The 17413-nt window shown below is 55.2% G+C and overlaps 1 protein-coding gene across 1 annotated transcript in view; it reads right to left on the minus strand.

The window, feature by feature from the left end:
* Positions 1-2002: 2002 nt before the first annotated feature.
* The window catches only part of LOC139256592 (uncharacterized), a 129460-nt gene continuing 114049 nt past the window's right edge, over positions 2003-17413 (minus strand). Inside the window, exons 7-8 of the mRNA XM_070874263.1 lie at positions 9389-9440; positions 2003-2455 (exon numbers count right to left, since the gene is read on the minus strand). Coding sequence (XP_070730364.1) covers positions 2439-2455; positions 9389-9440 — 69 coding nt within the window. The 3' untranslated portion in view covers positions 2003-2438. The remainder of the gene's footprint in view (positions 2456-9388; positions 9441-17413) is intronic.

The following is a 17413-nucleotide window of genomic DNA, read 5'->3' on the forward strand; positions in this document are numbered from 1 at the left end:
CTGGGGCAGGGTCTGGAACTCACGGCCTGAAAGGGCGGTAGAGGCAGAAACCCTCCCCACATTGGGCAGTGCACCTTGAAGTGCCGTAACCTACAGGGCTACGGATCCAGAGCGGGAAAGTGGGATTAGGCCGGGGTGGCTCTTGGTCGGCCGGCGCGGACACGATGGGCCGAATGGCCTCCTTCCGGAAAGTCTGTGGGTTACAAAAAAAATTAAGGGTTTGTAGAGGGGGGGGGGGAGCGGGAATGAGGGGGGTGAGGGGAGGAGTGGAGGGAAGGATAGAGGGGGAGGAGTGGAGGGAAGGATAGAGGGAGAGGAGGAGGGGGAAGGGGAGGAGTGGAGGTGAGGAGGGGGGAGGAGTGGAGGTGAGGAGGGGGGAGGGGAGGAGCAGAGGAGGGGAGGAGGGGGGAGGGGAGGAGAGGAAGAGGGGGGGAGGGGAGGAGAGGGGGGAGGGGAGGAGTGAAGGAGAGGAGGAGGGGAGGGTGGAGAGGGCACCGGGGATGGAGAGGGGGAGGGAGAGGGGGAGGGAGAGGGGGAGGGGGAGGGGGAGGGGGGGCGAGAGAGGGATGGGGGGGAGGGGGGAGGGGGGAGGGGGGGAGGTGGGGAGAGAGGGTGGAGAGGGGGGCGTGGGATGGGGAGGCGGGGAGAAGGGAGGGGACGGCCAGGAGGGGAGGGGAGGGGGAGAAGAGGAGGGGAGGGGGGAGAAGGGGAGGGGAGGGGGGAGAAGGAAGAAGGGAGAGGAGGGGGGAGCAGGGAGGAGAGGGGGGAGAAGGGAGGGAGGGGGAAAAGGGGAGGGGTGGGGGCGAAGGGGAGAGGAGGGGGAGAGGAGGGGGAGAGGATGGGAGGGGAGGGGGAGAGGATGGGAGGGGAGGGGGGGTAGATGTGAGGGTGGGTGGGGGGTAGATAGGAGGGCTTGGGACGGGGGTAGTTGGGAGGGCTGGGGAGGGGGGTAGATGGGAGGGCTGGGGAGGGGGGCAGACAGGAGGGCTGGGGAGGGGGGCAGACAGGAGGGCTGGGGAGGGGGGTAGTTGGGAGGGCTGGGGAGGGGGGGTAGATGGGAGGGCTGGGGAGGGGTGTAGATAGGAGGGCTGGGGAGGGGGGTAGATAGGAGGGCTGGGGAGGGGGGTAGATAGGAGGGCTGGGGAGGGGTGTAGATAGGAGGGCTGGGGAGGGGGGTAGATAGGAGGGCTGGGGAGGGGGGTAGATAGGAGGGCTGGGGAGGGGGGTAGATAGGAGGGCTGGGGAGGGGGGTAGATAGGAGGGTTGGGGAGGGGGTTAGATAGGAGGGTTGGGGAGGGGGGGTAGATGGGAGGGTTGGGGGAGGGGGGTAGATGGGAGGGTTGGGGAGGGGGGTAGATGGGAGGGCTGGGGAGGGGGGTAGATAGGAGGGTTGGGGAGGGGGTTAGATAGGAGGGTTGGGGAGGGGGGGTAGATAGGAGGGCTGGGGAGGGGGGTAGATGGGAGGGCTGGGGAAGGGGGTAGATAGGAGGGCTGGGGAGGGGGGTAGATGGGAGGGCTGGGGAGGGGGGTAGATAGGAGGGCTGGGGAGGGGGTAGATAGGAGGGCTGGGGAGGGGGTAGATAGGAGGGCTGGGGAGGGGGTAGATGTGAGGGTGGGGAAGGGGGTAGATAGGAGGGCTGGGGAGGGGGGTAGATGGGAGGGCTGGGGAGGGGGTAGATAGGAGGGCTGGGGAGGGGGTAGATGGGAGGGTTGGGGAGGGGGGTAGATAGGAAGGCTGGGGAGGGGGTAGATGGGAGGGTGGGGAAGGGGGGTAGATGGGAGGGTGGGGAAGGGAGGTAGATAGGAGGGCTGGGGAGGGGGGTAGATGGGAGGGCTTGGGAGGGGGGTAGATGGGAAGGCTGGGGAGGGGGGTAGATAGGAGGGTTGGGGATGGGGGTAGATGGGAGGGCTGGGGAGGGGGGTAGATGGGAGGGTTGGGGAGGGGGGTAGATAGGAGGGCTGGGGAGGGGGGCAGACAGGAGGGCTGGGGAGGGGGGCAGACAGGAGGGCTGGGGAGGGGGGCAGACAGGAGGGTTGGGGAGGGGGTTAGATAGGAGGGTTTGGGAGGGGGGTAGACGGGAGGGTTGGGGAGGGGAGTATATGGGAGGGGGGGGGTTAGGATGGGCTGGTGGGTCACGGGACTCCCGAGTTTACTCTCCTTCAGACTTAACGTTGGGGGATAGCGGATAGAATGGACTGCAGAGAGAGAGAGAGAGAGAGAACGAGAGAGGCGTGGGAGAGAGGGGACTCGACTAAACGGCTTAAAGTGGCATAAAATGAACCAAATATACACACGTACGTTCATATAGATATATAAATAAATCAATAAATAAACAGGGTGCACATCTCCCAATCAAAACTGAAGACAACACAATGCAGTTTGATCAAAGGAGCAATTTCAGAGTCCGACGGAGATGTGTTCCCGTTTCCCGGCGTGCTCAAGTGAAGAAGTAGACTGTCGGAAAGCAAAAGAGAGAACAGAGTTAGCCGAGAGAGTCACGGAGCCACACTGACCGACGCCCCACCAGAGTCATACCAGAGACAGGAGCAGGAGTTGGCCATTCGGTTCCTCCAGCCTGCTCCGCCATTTGATAAGATCACGGCCGATCCCGCCGATCGTGGACTTCCCTGTCCGCTGCCCGGACCCCCTTCACTCCCTTCTCGCTCAAAAGCCCGTCTCTCTCTCTCTCCGCCCTTGAGTGTGTTCAATGACCCAGCCTCCACAGCTCCCTGGGGCCAGAGAATCCCACACGGATTCACCAGAAGAAATTGGTCCTCATCTCCGTCCGGCATGGCCGACCCCTGACCCTGACACTGCCACGACCCCTGACCCTGAGACTGCCCGACCCCTGGTTCTAGACTGCCCGACCCCTGACCCTGAGACTGCCCGACCCCTGACCCTGAGACTGCCCGACCCCTGGTTCTAGACTGCCCGACCCCTGGTTCTAGACTGCCCGACCCCTGACCCTGAGACTGCCCGACCCCTGGCCCTGAGACTGCCCGACCCCTGACCCTGAGACTGCCCGACCCCTGGTTCTAGACTGCCCGACCCCTGACCCTGAGACTGCCCGACCCCTGGCCCTGAGACTGCCCGACCCCTGGTTCTAGACTGCCCGACCCCTGACCCTGACACTGCCCGACCCCTGACCCTGAGACTGCCCGACCCCTGGTTCTAGACTGCCCGACCCCTGACCCTGAGACTGCCCGACCCCTGGCCCTGAGACTGCCCGACCCCTGACCCTGAGACTGCCCGACCCCTGGTTCTAGACTGCCCGACCCCTGACCCTGAGACTGCCCGACCCCTGGCCCTGACACTGCCCGACCCCTGACCCTGAGACTGCCCGACCCCTGACCCTGAGACTGCCCGACCCCTGGTTCTAGACTGCCCGACCCCTGACCCTGAGACTGCCCGACCCCTGGCCCTGAGACTGCCCGACCCCTGACCCTGAGACTGCCCGACCCCTGGCCCTGAGACTGCCCGACCCCTGACCCTGAGACTGCCCGACCCCTGGCCCTGACACTGCCCGACCCCTGACCCTGACACTGCCCGACCCCTGACCCTGAGACTGCCCGACCCCTGGCCCTGACACTGCCCGACCCCTGACCCTGAGACTGCCCGACCCCTGACCCTGAGACTGCCCGACCCCTGGCCCTGACACTGCCCAACCCCTGGCCCTGAGACTGCCCGACCCCTGGTTCTAGACTGCCCGACCCCTGGCCCTGACACTGCCCGACCCCTGACCCTGAGACTGCCCGACCCCTGGCCCTGACACTGCCCGACCCCTGACCCTGAGACTGCCCGACCCCTGACCCTGAGACTGCCCGACCCCTGGTTCTAGACTGCCCGACCCCTGACCGAGACTGCCCGACCCCTGGCCCTGAGACTGCCCGACCCCTGACCCTGAGACTGCCCGACCCCTGGTTCTAGACTGCCCGACCCCTGACCCTGAGACTGCCCGACCCCTGGCCCTGAGACTGCCCGACCCCTGGTTCTAGACTGCCCGACCCCTGACCCTGACACTGCCCGACCCCTGACCCTGAGACTGCCCGACCCCTGGTTCTAGACTGCCCGACCCCTGACCCTGAGACTGCCCGACCCCTGGCCCTGAGACTGCCCGACCCCTGACCCTGAGACTGGCCGACCCCTGGTTCTAGACTGCCCGACCCCTGACCCTGAGACTGCCCGACCCCTGGCCCTGACACTGCCCGACCCCTGACCCTGAGACTGCCCGACCCCTGACCCTGAGACTGCCCGACCCCTGGTTCTAGACTGCCCGACCCCTGACCCTGACACTGCCCGACCCCTGACCCTGAGACTGCCCGACCCCTGGTTCTAGACTGCCCGACCCCTGGCCCTGAGACTGCCCGACCCCTGGCCCTGACACTGCCCGACCCCTGGCCCTGACACTGCCTGACCCCTGACCCTGAGACTGCCCGATCCCTGGCCCTGAGACTGCCCGACCCCTGACCCTGAGACTGCCCAACCCCTGACCCTGAGACTGCCCAACCCCTGACCCTGACACTGCCCGACCCCTGACCCTGAGACTGCCCAACCCCTGACCCTGAGACTGCCCGACCCCTGGTTCTAGACTGCCCGACCCCTAGCCCTGAGACTGCCCGACCCCTGGCCCTGACACTGCCCGACCCCTGACCCTGAGACTGCCCGACCCCTGGCCCTGAGACTGCCCGACCCCTGGTTCTAGACTGCCCGACCCCTGACCCTGAGACTGCCCGACCCCTGGCCCTGAGACTGCCCGACCCCTGGTTCTAGACTGCCCCAGCCCCGGGGGGGTGGGGGGAAACACACTCTCTGCATCGAACCCTGCCAAGCCCGCTGGCAATTTTCAACAGCTGGGGAAGACCGTGTCTTGTTCCTCGAATCGCCGCAGAGTGCAGCAGGGCCCGATCGACTCGATCCTTCCTCACCGCGTTGAGGGGAGATTGGATCGGCCGGGGTTGTTCTCTCTGGAACTAGAGGAGGCTGAGGGGAGACCTGATTGAGGTGTAGAAAATGATGAGGGGCCCGGATAGAGTGGAGGGGACGGACCTGGTGTCCCTCGGCAGAGGGGGTCAACACCCAGGGGGCATTCACGGAAAGTAATTGGGGGGAGGTTTAGAGGGGACGAGAGTCAAACTGCCCGCTCTCAATGGCTCCACCCTGGTCTCTCCCCCACCCTCCAAACCGGCCCGTCCCCCCACCCTCCAAACCGGCCCCTCCCCCCACCCTCCAAACAGGCCCCTCCCCCCACCCTCCAAACCGGCCCCTCCCCCCACCCTCCAAACCGGCCCCTCCCCCCACCCTCCAAATAGGCCCCTCCCCCCACCCTCCAAACTGGCCCGTCCCCTGCCCTCCAAACCAGCCCCTCCCCCGCCCTCCAAACAGGCCCCTCCCCCCACCCTCCAAACCGGCCCCTCCCCCCACCCTCCAAACCGGCCCCTCCCCCGCCCACCAAACAGGCCCCTCCCCCCACCCTCCAAACCGGCCCCTCCCCCCACCCTCCAAACCGGCCCCTCCCCTGCCCTTCAAACAGGTCCCTCCCCCGCCCTCCCTCCAAACCGGCCCCTCCCCCCACCCTCCAAACCGGCCCCTCCCCTCACCCTCCAAGCCGGCCCCTACCCCGCCCTCCAAACAGGCCCCTCCCCCGCCCTCCAAACAGGCCCCTCCCCCGCCCTCCAAACCGGCCCCTCCCCCCGCCCTCCAAACCGGCCCCTCCCCCTCCCTCCAAACCGGCCCCTCACTCACCCTCCAAACCGGCCCTCCCCCACCCTCCAAACCGGGAAAACAATGGGACGAGGTCCCACAAGCTGAATTTAGGGAGCTAGGAGTTAAATTAAAAAGCAGGATCTCAAAGGTAGTAATCTCGGGATTGCTACCAGTGCCACGTGCTAGTCAGAGTAGGAATCGCAGGATAGCTCAGATGAATACGTGGCTTGAGCAGTGGTGCAGCAGGGAGGGATTCAAATTCCTGGGACATTGGAACCGGTTCTGGGGGAGGTGGGACCAGTACAAACCGGACGGTCTGCACCTGGGCAGGACCGTAACCAATGTCTGAGGGGGAGTGTTTGCTAGTGCTGTTGGGGAGGGGTTAAACTAATATGGCAGGGGGATGGGAACCTATGCAGGGAGACAGAGGGAAGTAGAATGGGGGCAGAAGCAAAAGACAGAAAGGAGAAAAGTAAAAGTGGAGGGCAGAGAAACCCAAGGCAAAAAGCAAAAAGGGCCACATTACAGCAAAATTCTAAAGATGCAAAGTGTTAGAAAGACAAGCCTGAAGGCTCTGTGCCTCAATGCGAGGAGTATTCGGAATAAGGTGGATGAATTAACTGTGCAGGCAGCTATTAACGAATATGATATAATTGGGATTACGGAGACATGGCTCCAGGGTGACCAAGGCTGGGAACTCAACATCCAGGGGTATTCAACATTTAGGAAGGATAGACCGAAAGGAAAAGGAGGTGGGGTGGCGTTGCTGGTTAAAGAGGAAATTAATGCAATAGTAAGGAAGGACATTAGCCTGGGATGATGTGGAATCGGTATGGGTGGAGCTGTGGAATACCAAAGGGCAGAAAACGCCAGTGGGAGTTGTGTAAAGACCACCAAACAGTAGTAGTAAGGTTGGGGATGGCATTAAACAGGAAATTAGGGACGCGTGCAATAAAGGTACAGCAGTTATCATGGGCGACTTCAATCTAAATATAGATTGGGCTGACCAAACTGGTAGCAATGCGGTGGAGGAGGATTTCCTGGAGTGTATTGGGGATGGTTTTCTAGACCAATATGTCAAGGAACCAACTAGAGAGCTGGCCATCCTAGACTGGGTGTTGTGTAATGAGAAAGGACTCATTAACAATCTTGTTGTACGAGGCCCCTTGGGGAAGAGTGACCATAATATGGTAGAATTCTTTATTAAGGTGGAGAGTGACACAGATAATTCAGAGACTAGGGTCCTGAACTTAAAGAAAGGTAACTTCGATGGTATGAGGCGTGAATTGACTCGGATAGACTGGCGAATAATACTTAAAGGGTTGATGATGGCAATGGCAGACATTTAAAGATCACATGGATGAACTTCAGCAATTGTACATCCCTGTCTGGAGTAAAAATAAAACGGGGAAGGTGGCTCAACCATGGCTAACAAGGGAAATTAAGTATAGTGTTAAATCCAAGGAAGAGGCATATAAATTGGCCAGAAAAAGCAGCAAACCTGAGGACTGGGAGAAATTTAGAATTCAGCAGAGGAGGACAAAGGGTTTAATTAAGAGGGGGAAATAGAGTACGAGAAGAAGCTTGCAGGGAACATAAAAACTGACTGCAAAAGCTTCTATAGATATGTGAAGAGAAAAAGATTAGTGAAGACTAATGTAGGTCCCTTGCAGTCAGATTCAGGTGTATTTATAATGGGGAACAAAGAAATGGCAGACCAGTTGAACAAATACTTTGGTTCTGTCTTCATGACGGAAGACACAAATAACCTTCCAGAAATACTAGGGGACCGAGGGTCTAGTGAGAAGGAGGAACTGAAGGAAATCCTTTTTAGTCAGGAAATTGTGTTCGGGAAATTGATGGGATTGAAGGCTGATAAATCCCCAGGGGCTGATAGTCTACATCCCAGAGTACTTAAGGAAGTGGCCCTAGAAATAGTGGATGCATTGGTGATCATTTTCCAACAGTCTATCGACTCTGGATTAGTTCCTATGGACTGGAGGGTAGCTAATGTAACACCACTTTTTAAGAAAGGAGGGAGAGAGAAAACGGGTAATTATAGACCGGTTAGCCTGACATCAGTAGTGGGGAAAATGTTGGAATCAATTAGTAAAGATGAAATAGCAACGCATTTGGAAAGCAGTGACAGGATCGGGACAAGTCAGCATGGGTTTATGAAATGGAAATCATGCTTGACAAATCTATTAGAATTTTTTGAGGATGTAACTAGTAGAGTGGACAAGGGAGAACCAGTGGATGTGGTGTATTTGGACTTTCAAAAGGCAAGGTCCCACACAAGAGATTGGTGTGCAAAATCAAAGCACATGGTATTGGGGGTAATGTACTGATGTGGATAGAGAACTGGTTGGCAGACAGGAAGCAGAGAGTCGGGATAAATGGGTCCTTTTCAGAATGGCAGGCAGTGACTAGTGGGGTGCCGCAGGGTTCAGTGCTGGGACCCCAGCTCTTTACAATATATATTAATGATTTAGATGAAGGAATTAAGTGTAATATCTCCAAGTTTGCAGATGACACTAAGCTGGGTGGCAGTGTGAGCTGTGAGGAGGATGCTAAGAGGCTGCAGGGTGACTTGGACAGGTTAGGTGAGTGGGCAAATGCATGGCAGATGCAGTATAATGTGGATAAATGTGAGGTTATCCACTTTGGGGGCAAAAACACGAAGGCAGAATATTATCTGAATGGTGAGATTAGGAAAAGGGGAGGTGCAACGAGACCTGGGGGTCATGGTACATCAGTCATTGAAGGTTGGCCATGCAGGTACAGCAGGTGGTGAAGAAGGCAAATGGTATGTTGGCCTTCATAGCGAGAGGATTTGAGTATAGGAGCAGGGAGATCTTACTGCAGTTGTACAGGGCCTTGGTGAGACCACACCTGGAATATTGTGTTCAGTTTTGGTCTCCTAACCTGAGGAAGGACATTCTTGCTATTGAGAGAGTGCAGCGAAGGTTCACCAGACTGATTCCCGGGATGGCAGGACTGACATATGAGGAGAGACTGGATCAACTGGACCTTTATTCACTGGAGTTTAGAAGGATGAGAGGGGATCTCATAGAAACATATAAAATTCTGACGGGACTGGACAGGTTAGATGCAGGAAGAATGTTCCCGATGTTGGGGAAGTCCAGAACCAGGGACACAGTCTAAGGATAAGGGGTAGGCCATTTAGGACCGAGATGAGGAGAAACTTCTTCACTCAGAGAGTTGTTAACCTGTGGAATTCCCTGCCGCAGAGAGTTGTTGAGACCAGTTCATTGGATATATTCCAGAGGGAGTTAGATGTGGTCCTTACGGCTAAAGGGATCAAGGGGTATGGAGAGAAAGCAGGAAAGGGGTACTGAGGTGAATGATCAGCCATGATCTTATTGAATGGTGGTGCAGGCTCGAAGGGCCGAATGGCCCACTCCTGCACCTATTTTCTATGTTTCTATGTTTACACCCTGGCCCCTCCCATGCCCTCCAATTTGACTCCTCCTACCTCCATCCTGGCCCCACCCACACACCTGCACTCTGGCCTCTCCCCCTTCCTCCCCATGGCCCCTCCCCTCCCCCGGGCCCGCCATCCGAACCCTCCCCTCCACTGGCCCCTCCCCTTGCCCGGGCCCTCCACACGACACCTCCCCCAGCCCCTCCCCTCCGCTGGCCCCGCCCCCTGACAATACTCACTGACAATAACGATGACGACAATTGCACAGATGCCTCCGAGCATTATCATCATCTGCAGAGTGAGAAAAGGACGCAATGAGAGATCGGCGAGTGAGAAATTTCCCCCCCCCCCGCATACCCCGGGCAGTTCCCCACACACCGGCCAAAGCTGGCCTCCCGGTCCCAGTGTATCCCCGGCGCGCGGGAATGGGAACGGGTTTGGGTCCATTGGGATTGTGTACAGTGGGAGTGAATGGGAAAGGGTTTGGGTCCATTGGGATTGTGTACAGTGGGAGTGAATGGGAAGGGGTTTGGGTCCATTGGGATTGTGTACAGTGGGAGTGAATGGGAAGGGGTTTGGGTCCATTGGGATTGTGTACAGTGGGAGTGAATGGGAAGGGGTTTGGGTCCATTGGGATTGTTAACAGTGGGAGTGAATAGGAAGGGGTTTGGGTCCATTGGGATTGTACACAGTGGGAGTGAATGGGAAGGGGGTTCATTCCATTGGGACTGTGTACATTGGGAGTAAATGGGAAGGGGTTTGGCTCCATCGGGATTCTGTACAGTGGGAGTGATGGGAAGAGGTTTGGCTCCATTGGGATTGTGCAAAGTGGGAGTGAATGGGAAGGGGTTTGTATCCATTGGGATTGTGTACAGTGGGAGTGAATGGGAAGGGGTTTGGGTCCATTGGGATTGTGTTCAGTGGGAGTGAATGGGAAGGGGTTTGGGTCCATTGGGATTGTGTACTTCTGGAGTGAATGGGAAGGGGTTTGCATCCATTGGGATTGTGTACAGTGGGAGTGAATGGGAAGGGGTTTGTGTCCATTGGGATTGTGTACAGTGGGAGTGAATGGGAAGGGGTTTCTGTCCATTGGAATTGTGTATAATGGGAGTGAATCGGAAGGGTATTGGGTCCATTGGGATTATGTCAGGTGGGAGCGAATGGGAAATGGCTTGGGTCCATTGGGATTGTGTGCAGTGGGAGTGAATGGGAAGGGGTTTGGGTCCATTGGGATTGTGTACGGTGGGAGTGAATGGGAATGGGTTTGGGTCCATTGGGATTGTGTACAATGGGAGTGAATTGGAACAGGTTTGGGTCCATTGGGATTGTGCACAATGGGCGTGAATGGGAAGGGGGTTGGGTCCATTGGGATTGTGTACAGTGGGAGTGAATGGGAAGCGGTTTGGGACCATTGGGATTGTGTATAGTGGAAGTAAAAGGGAAGGGGTTTGGGTCCATTGGGATTGAGTACAATGGGAGTGAATGGGAAGGGATTTGGATCCATTGGGATTGTGTACAGTGGGAGTGAATGGGAAGGGATTTGGGTCCATTGGGATTGTGTACAGTGGGAGTGAATGGGAAGGGGTTTGGTTCCATTGTGATTCTGTACAGTACGAGTCAATGGGAATGGGTTTGGGTCCATTGGGATAGTGTACAGTGGGAGTGAATGGGAAGGGATTTGCGTTCATTGGGATTGTGTACAATGGCAGTGAATAGGAAGGGGTTTGGGTCCATTGGGATTGTGTACAGTGGGAGTGAATCGGAAGGGTTTTGGGTCCATTTGGTTATGTTCGGTGCGAGTGAATGGGAATGGGTTTGGGTCCATTGGGATTGTGTACAATGGGAATGAATTGGAAGGAGTTTGGGTCCATTGGGATTGTGTACAATGGGGGTGAATGGGAAGGGGGTTGGATCCATTGGGATTGTGTACTTCCGGAGTGAATGGGAAGGGGTTTGGATTCATTGGAATTGTGTACAGTGGGAGTGAATGGGAAAAGGTTTGGGTCCATTGGGATTGTGTGCAGTGGGAGTGAATGGGAAGGGGTTTCTGTCCATTGGGATTGTGCACAGTGGGAGTGAATGGGAAGGGTTTTGGGTCCATTAGGATTATGTCCGGTGGGAGTGAATGGGAAAGGGCCTGGGTCCATTGGGATTGTGTGCAGTGGGAGTGAATGGGAAGGGGTTTGGGTCCATTGGGATTGTGTACGGTGGGAGTGAATGGGAATGGGTTTGAGTCCATTGGGATTGTGTACAATGGGAGTGAATTGGAAGGGGTTTGGGTCCATTGGGATTGTGTACTACCGGAGTGAATGGGAAGGGGTTTGGATCCATTGGGATTGTGTACTTCCGGAGTGAATGGGAAGGGGTTTGGATTCATTGGAATTGTGTACAGTGGGAGTGAATGGGAAGCTGTTTGGGTCCATTGGGATTGTGTGCAGTGGGAGTGAATGGGACGGGGTTTCTGTCCATTGGGATTGTGCACAGTGGGAGTGAATGGGATGGGGTTGGGGTCCATTGGGATTGTGTACAGTGGGAGTGAATGGGTAGGGTTTGGGTCCATTGGGATTGTGCACAGTGGGAGTGAATGGGAATGGGTTTGGGTCCATTGGGATTGAGTACAGTGGGAGTGAATGGGAAGGCATTTGAGTCTATTGGGATTGTGTTCAGTGGGAGTGAATGGGAAGGGGGTTGGATCCATTGGGATTGTGTACTTCCGGAGTGAATGGGAAGGGGTTTGGATTCATTGGAATTGTGTACAGTGGGAGTGAATGGGAAGAGGTTTGGGTCCATTGGGATTGTGTGCAGTGGGAGTGAATGGGAAGGGGTTTCTGTCCATTGGGATTGTGTACAGTGGGAGTCAATGGGAAGGGTTTTGGGTCCATTGGGATTATGTCCGGTGGGAGTGAATGGGAATGGGTTTGGGTCCATTGGGATTGTGTACAATGGGAATGAATTGGAAGGAGTTTGGGTCCATTGGGATTGTGTACAATGGGCGTGAATGGGAAGGGGGTTGGATCCATTGGGATTGTGTACTTCCGGAGTGAATGGGAAGGGGTTTGGATTCATTGGAATTGTGTACAGTTGGAGTGAATGGGAAGAGGTTTGGGTCCATTGGGATTGTGTGCAGTGGGAGTGAATGGGAAGGGGTTTCTGTCCATTGGGATTGTGCACAGTGGGAGTGAATGGGAAGGGGTTTGCGTCCATTGGGATTGTGTACGGTGGGAGTGAATGGGAAGGGATTTGCGTTCATTGGGATTGTGTACAATGGGAGTGAATGGGAAGGGGTTTGGGTCCATTGGGATTGTGTACAGTGGGAGTGAATCGGAAGGGTTTTGGGTCCATTGGGATTGTGCACAGTGGGAGTGAATCGGAAGGGTTTTGGGTCCATTGGGATTATGTCCGGTTGGAGCGAATGGGAAACGGCTTGTGTCCATTGGGATTGTGTGCAGTGGGAGTGAATGGGAAGGGGTTTGGGTCCATTGGGCTTTTGTACGGTGGGAGTGAATGGGAATGGGTTTGGGTCCATTGGGATTGTGTACAATGGGAGTGAATTGGAACGGGTTTGGGTCCATTGGGATTGTGTACAATGGGCGTGAATGGGAAGGGGGTTGGGTCCATTGGGATTGTGTACTTCCGGAGTAAATGGGAAGGGGTTTGGGTCCATTGGGATTGTGTTCAGTGGGAGTGAGTGGGAAGGGGTTTGGGTCCATTGGGATTGTGTACAGTGGGAGTGAATGGAAAGGGGTTTGGGTCCATTGGGATTGTGTACAGTGGGAGTGATTGGGAAGGGGTTTGGTTCCATTGGGATTGTGTACGTCTGGAGTGAATGGGAGGGGGATTGGGTCAATTGGGATTGTGTACATTCAGAGTGAATGGGAAGGGGTTTGGGTCCATTGGGACTGTGTACAGTGGGAGTGAATGGGAAGGGGTTTGGGTCCATTGGGATTGTGTACAGTGGGAGTGAATGGGAAGGGGTTTGGGTCTATTGGGATTGTGTACATTGGGAGTAAATGAGAAGAGATTTAAGGTCCATTGGGATTGTGTACGGTGGGAGCGATTGGGAAAGGGCTTGGGTCCATTGGGATTGTGTCCAGTGGGAGTGAATGGAAAGGAATTTGCGTTCATTGGGATTGAGTACGGTGGGAGGGAATGGGAAGGGGTTTGAGTGTATTGAGATTGTGTACAATGGGAGTGAATGGGAAGGGGTTTGGGTCCATTGGGATTGTGTACAGTGGGAGTGAATCGGAAGGGTTTTGCGTCCGTTGAGATTATGTCCGGTGGGAGCGAATGGGAAAGGGCTTGGGTCCATTGGGATTGTGTGCAGTGGGAGTGAATGGGAATGGGTTTGGGTATATTGGGATTGTGTACGTTGGGAGTGAATGGGAATGGGTTTGGGTCCATTGGGATTGTGTACAATGGGAGTGAATTGGAAGGGGTTTGGGTCCATTGGGATTGTGTACAATGGGCGTGAATGGGAAGGGGGTTGGGTCCATTGGGATTGTGTACTTCCAGAGTGAATGGGAAGGGGTTTGGATCCATTGGGATTGTGTACTTCCGGAGTGAATGGGAAGGGGTTTGGATCCATTGGGATTGTGTACTACCGGCGTGAATGGGAAGGGGTTTGGATCCATTGGGATTGTGTACAGTGTGAGTGAATGGGAAGGGGTTTGGGTCCATTGGGATTGTGTACAGTGCGAGTGAATGGGAAGGGGTTTGGGTCCATTGGGATTGTGTATGGTGGGAGCGATTGGGAAAGGGCTTGGGTCCATTGGGATTGTGTACAGTGGGAGTGAAGGGGAAGGGGTTTGGGTCCATTGGGATTGTGTACAGTGGGAGTGAATGGGAAGGGGTTTGAGTCCATTGGGATTGTGTGCAATGGGAGTGAATAGTAAAGGTGTTGGGTCCATTGGGATTGTGTACAGTGGGAGTGAATGGGAAGGGGTTTGGGTCCATTGGGATTGTGTACGTTCGGAGTGAATGGGAAGGGGTTTATGTCCATTGGGATTGTGTACAGTGGGTGGAATGGGAAGGGGTTTGGGTCCATTGGGATTGAGTACCGTGGGAGTGAATGGGAAGATGTTTGGGTCCATTGGGATTGGGTCCATTGGGATTGAATGGGAAGGGGTTTGGGTCAATTGGGATTGTGTACAATGGGAGTGAATGGGAAGGGGTCTGTGTCCATTGGGATTGTGTACAGTGGGAGTGAATGGGAAGGGGTTTGTGTCCATTGGGATTGTGTAAAGTTGGAATCAAAGGGAAGAGGTTTGGGTCCATTGGGATTGTGCACTGTGGGAGTGAATGGGAAGGGATTTGGGTCCATTGGGATTGTGTACAGTGGGAGTGAATGGGAAGGGGTTTGGGTCCATTGGAATTGTGTACAGTGGGAGTAAATGGGAAGGGGTTTGGGTCCATTGGGATTGTGCACTGTGGAAGTGAATGGGAAGGGATTTGCATCCACTGGGAGTGTGTACAGTGGGAGTGAATGGGAAGGGGTTTGGGTCCATTGGGATTGTGTACAGTGGGAGTGAATGGGAAGGGGTTTGGGTCCATTGGGATTGTGTACAGTGGGAGTGAATGGGAAGGGGTTTGGGTCCATTGGGATTTTGTACAGTGGGGGTGAATGGGAAGGGGTTTGGGTCCATTGGGATTGTGTACAGTGGGAGTGAATGGGAAGGGGTTTGATTCCATTGGGATTGTGTATGGTGGGAGTGAATGGGAAGGGGTTTGGGTACATTGGGATTGTATACAGTGGGATTGAATGGGAAGGGGTTTGGGTCCATTGGGATTGTGTACAGTGGGAGTGAATGGGAAGGGGTTTGGGTCCATTGGGATTGTGTACAGTGGGAGTGAATTCGAAGATGTTTGGGTCAATTGGGATTGGGTCCATTTGGATTGAATGGGAAGGGGTTTGGGTCAATTGGGATTGTGTACAATGGGAGTGAATGGGAAGGGGTCTGGGTGCATAGGGATTGTGTACAGTGGGAGTGAATGGGAAGGGGTTTGGGTCCATTGGGTTTGGGTCGATTGGGATTGAATGGGAAGGGGTTTGGGTTAATTGGGATTGTGTACAGTGGGATTGAATGGGATGGGGTTTGGGTTAATTGGGATTGTGTACAGTGGGAGTGAAATGGAAGGGGTTTGGGTCCATTGGGATTGTGCACTGTGGGAGTGAATGGGAAGGGGTTTTGGTCCCTTGGGATTGTGTTCAGTGGGAGTGAATGTGAAGGGGTCTGGGTCCATTGGGATTGTGTACAGTTGGAGTGAATGGGAAGGGGTTTGGGTGCATTGTGATTGTGTACGTTCGCAGAGAATGGGAAGGGGTTTGTGTCCATTGGGAATGTGTACAATGGGAGTGAATGGGAAGGGGTTTGTGTCCATTGGGATTGTGTACAGTGGGAGTGAATCGGAAGGGTTTTGGGTCCGTTGGGATTGTGTACAATGGGAGTGAATGGGAAGGGGTTTGGGTCCATCGGGATTGTGTACAGTGGGAGTGAATCGGAAGGGTTTTGGGTCCGTTGGGATTATGTCCGGTGGGAGTGAATGGGAAAGCGCTTGGGTCCATTGGGATTGTGTACAATGGGAGTGAATGGGAAGGGGTTTGGGTCCATTGGGATTGTGTACAGTGGGAGTGAATCGGAAGGGTTTTGGGTCCGTTGGGATTATGTCCGGTGGGAGTGAATGGGAAAGGGCTTGGGTCTATTGGGATTGTGTGCAGTGGGAGTGAATGGGAAGGGGTTTGGGTATATTGGGATTGTGTACGGTGGGAGTGAATGGGAATGGGTTTGGGTCCATTGGGATTGTGTACAATGGGAGTGAATTGGAAGGGGTTTGGGTCCATTGGGATTGTGTACAATGGGCGTGAATGGGAAGGGGGTTGGGTCCATTGGGATTGTGTACTTCCAGAGTGAATGGGAAGGGGTTTGGATCCATTGGGATTGTGTACTTCCGGAGTGAATGGGAAGGGGTTTGGATCCATATGGGATTGTGTACTTCCGGAGTGAATGGGAAGGGGTTTGGATCCATTGGGATTGTGTACAGTGGGAGTGAATGGGAAGGGGTTTGGGTCCATTGGGATTGTGTACAGTGCGAGTGAATGGGAAGGGGTTTGGGTCCATTGGGATTGTGTACGGTGGGAGCGATTGGGATAGGGCTTGGGCCCATTGGGATTGTGTACAGTGGGAGTGAAGGGGAAGGGGTTTGGGTCCATTGGGATTGTGTACAGTGGGAGTGAATGGGAAGGGGTTTGAGTCCATTGGGATTGTGTACAATGGGAGAGAATAGTAAAGGTGTTGGGTCCATTGGGATTATGTACAGTGGGAGTGAATGGGAAGGGGTTTGGGTCCTTTGGGATTGTGTACGTTCGGAGTGAATGGGAAGGGGTTTGGGTCCATTGGGATTGAGTACCGTGGGAGTGAATGGGAAGATGTTTGGGTCCATTGGGATTGGGTCCATTGGGATTGAATGGGAAGGGGTTTGGGTCAATTGCGATTGTGTACAATGGGAGTGAATGGGAAGGGGTTTGGTCCACTGAGATTGTGTACAATGGGAGTGAATGGGAAGGCGTTTGTGTCCATTGGGATTGTGTAAAGTTGGAATCAAAGGGAAGAGGTTTGGGTCCATTGGGATTATGCACTGTGGGAGTGAATGGGAAGGGATTTGGGTCCATTGGGATTGTGTACAGTGGGAGTAAATGGGAAGGGGTTTGGGTCCATTGGGATTGTGCACTGTGGAAGTGAATGGGAAGGGATTTGCATCCATTGGGAGTGTGTACAGTGGGAGTGAATGGGAAGGGGTTGGGGTCCATTGGAATTGTGTACAATGGGAGTGAATGGGAAGGGTTTTGGGTCCATTGGGATTGTGTACAGTGGGAGTGAATGGGAAGGGGTTTGGGTCCATTGGGATTGTGTACAGTGGGAGTGAATGGGAAGGGGTTTGGGTCCATTGGGATTGTGTACAATGGGAGTGAATTGGAAGGGGTTTGGGTCCATTGGGATTGTGTACAATGGGCGTGAATGGGAAGGGGGTTGGGTCCATTGGGATTGTGTACTTCCAGAGTGAATGGGAAGAGGTTTGGATCCATTGGGATTGTGTACTTCCGGAGTGAATGGGAAGGGATTTGGATCCATTGGGTTTGTGTATTACTGGAGTGAATGGAAAGGGGTTTGGGTCCATTGGGATTGTGTACAGTGCGAGTGAATGGGAAGGGGTTTGGGTCCATTGGGATTGTGTGCGGTGGGAGCGATTGGGAAAGGGCTTGGGGCCAT

The sequence above is a fragment of the Pristiophorus japonicus genome, unplaced genomic scaffold (genome assembly GCF_044704955.1).
Source record: "Pristiophorus japonicus isolate sPriJap1 unplaced genomic scaffold, sPriJap1.hap1 HAP1_SCAFFOLD_740, whole genome shotgun sequence".
In the NCBI taxonomy this organism is placed as follows: Eukaryota; Metazoa; Chordata; class Chondrichthyes; family Pristiophoridae; genus Pristiophorus; species Pristiophorus japonicus.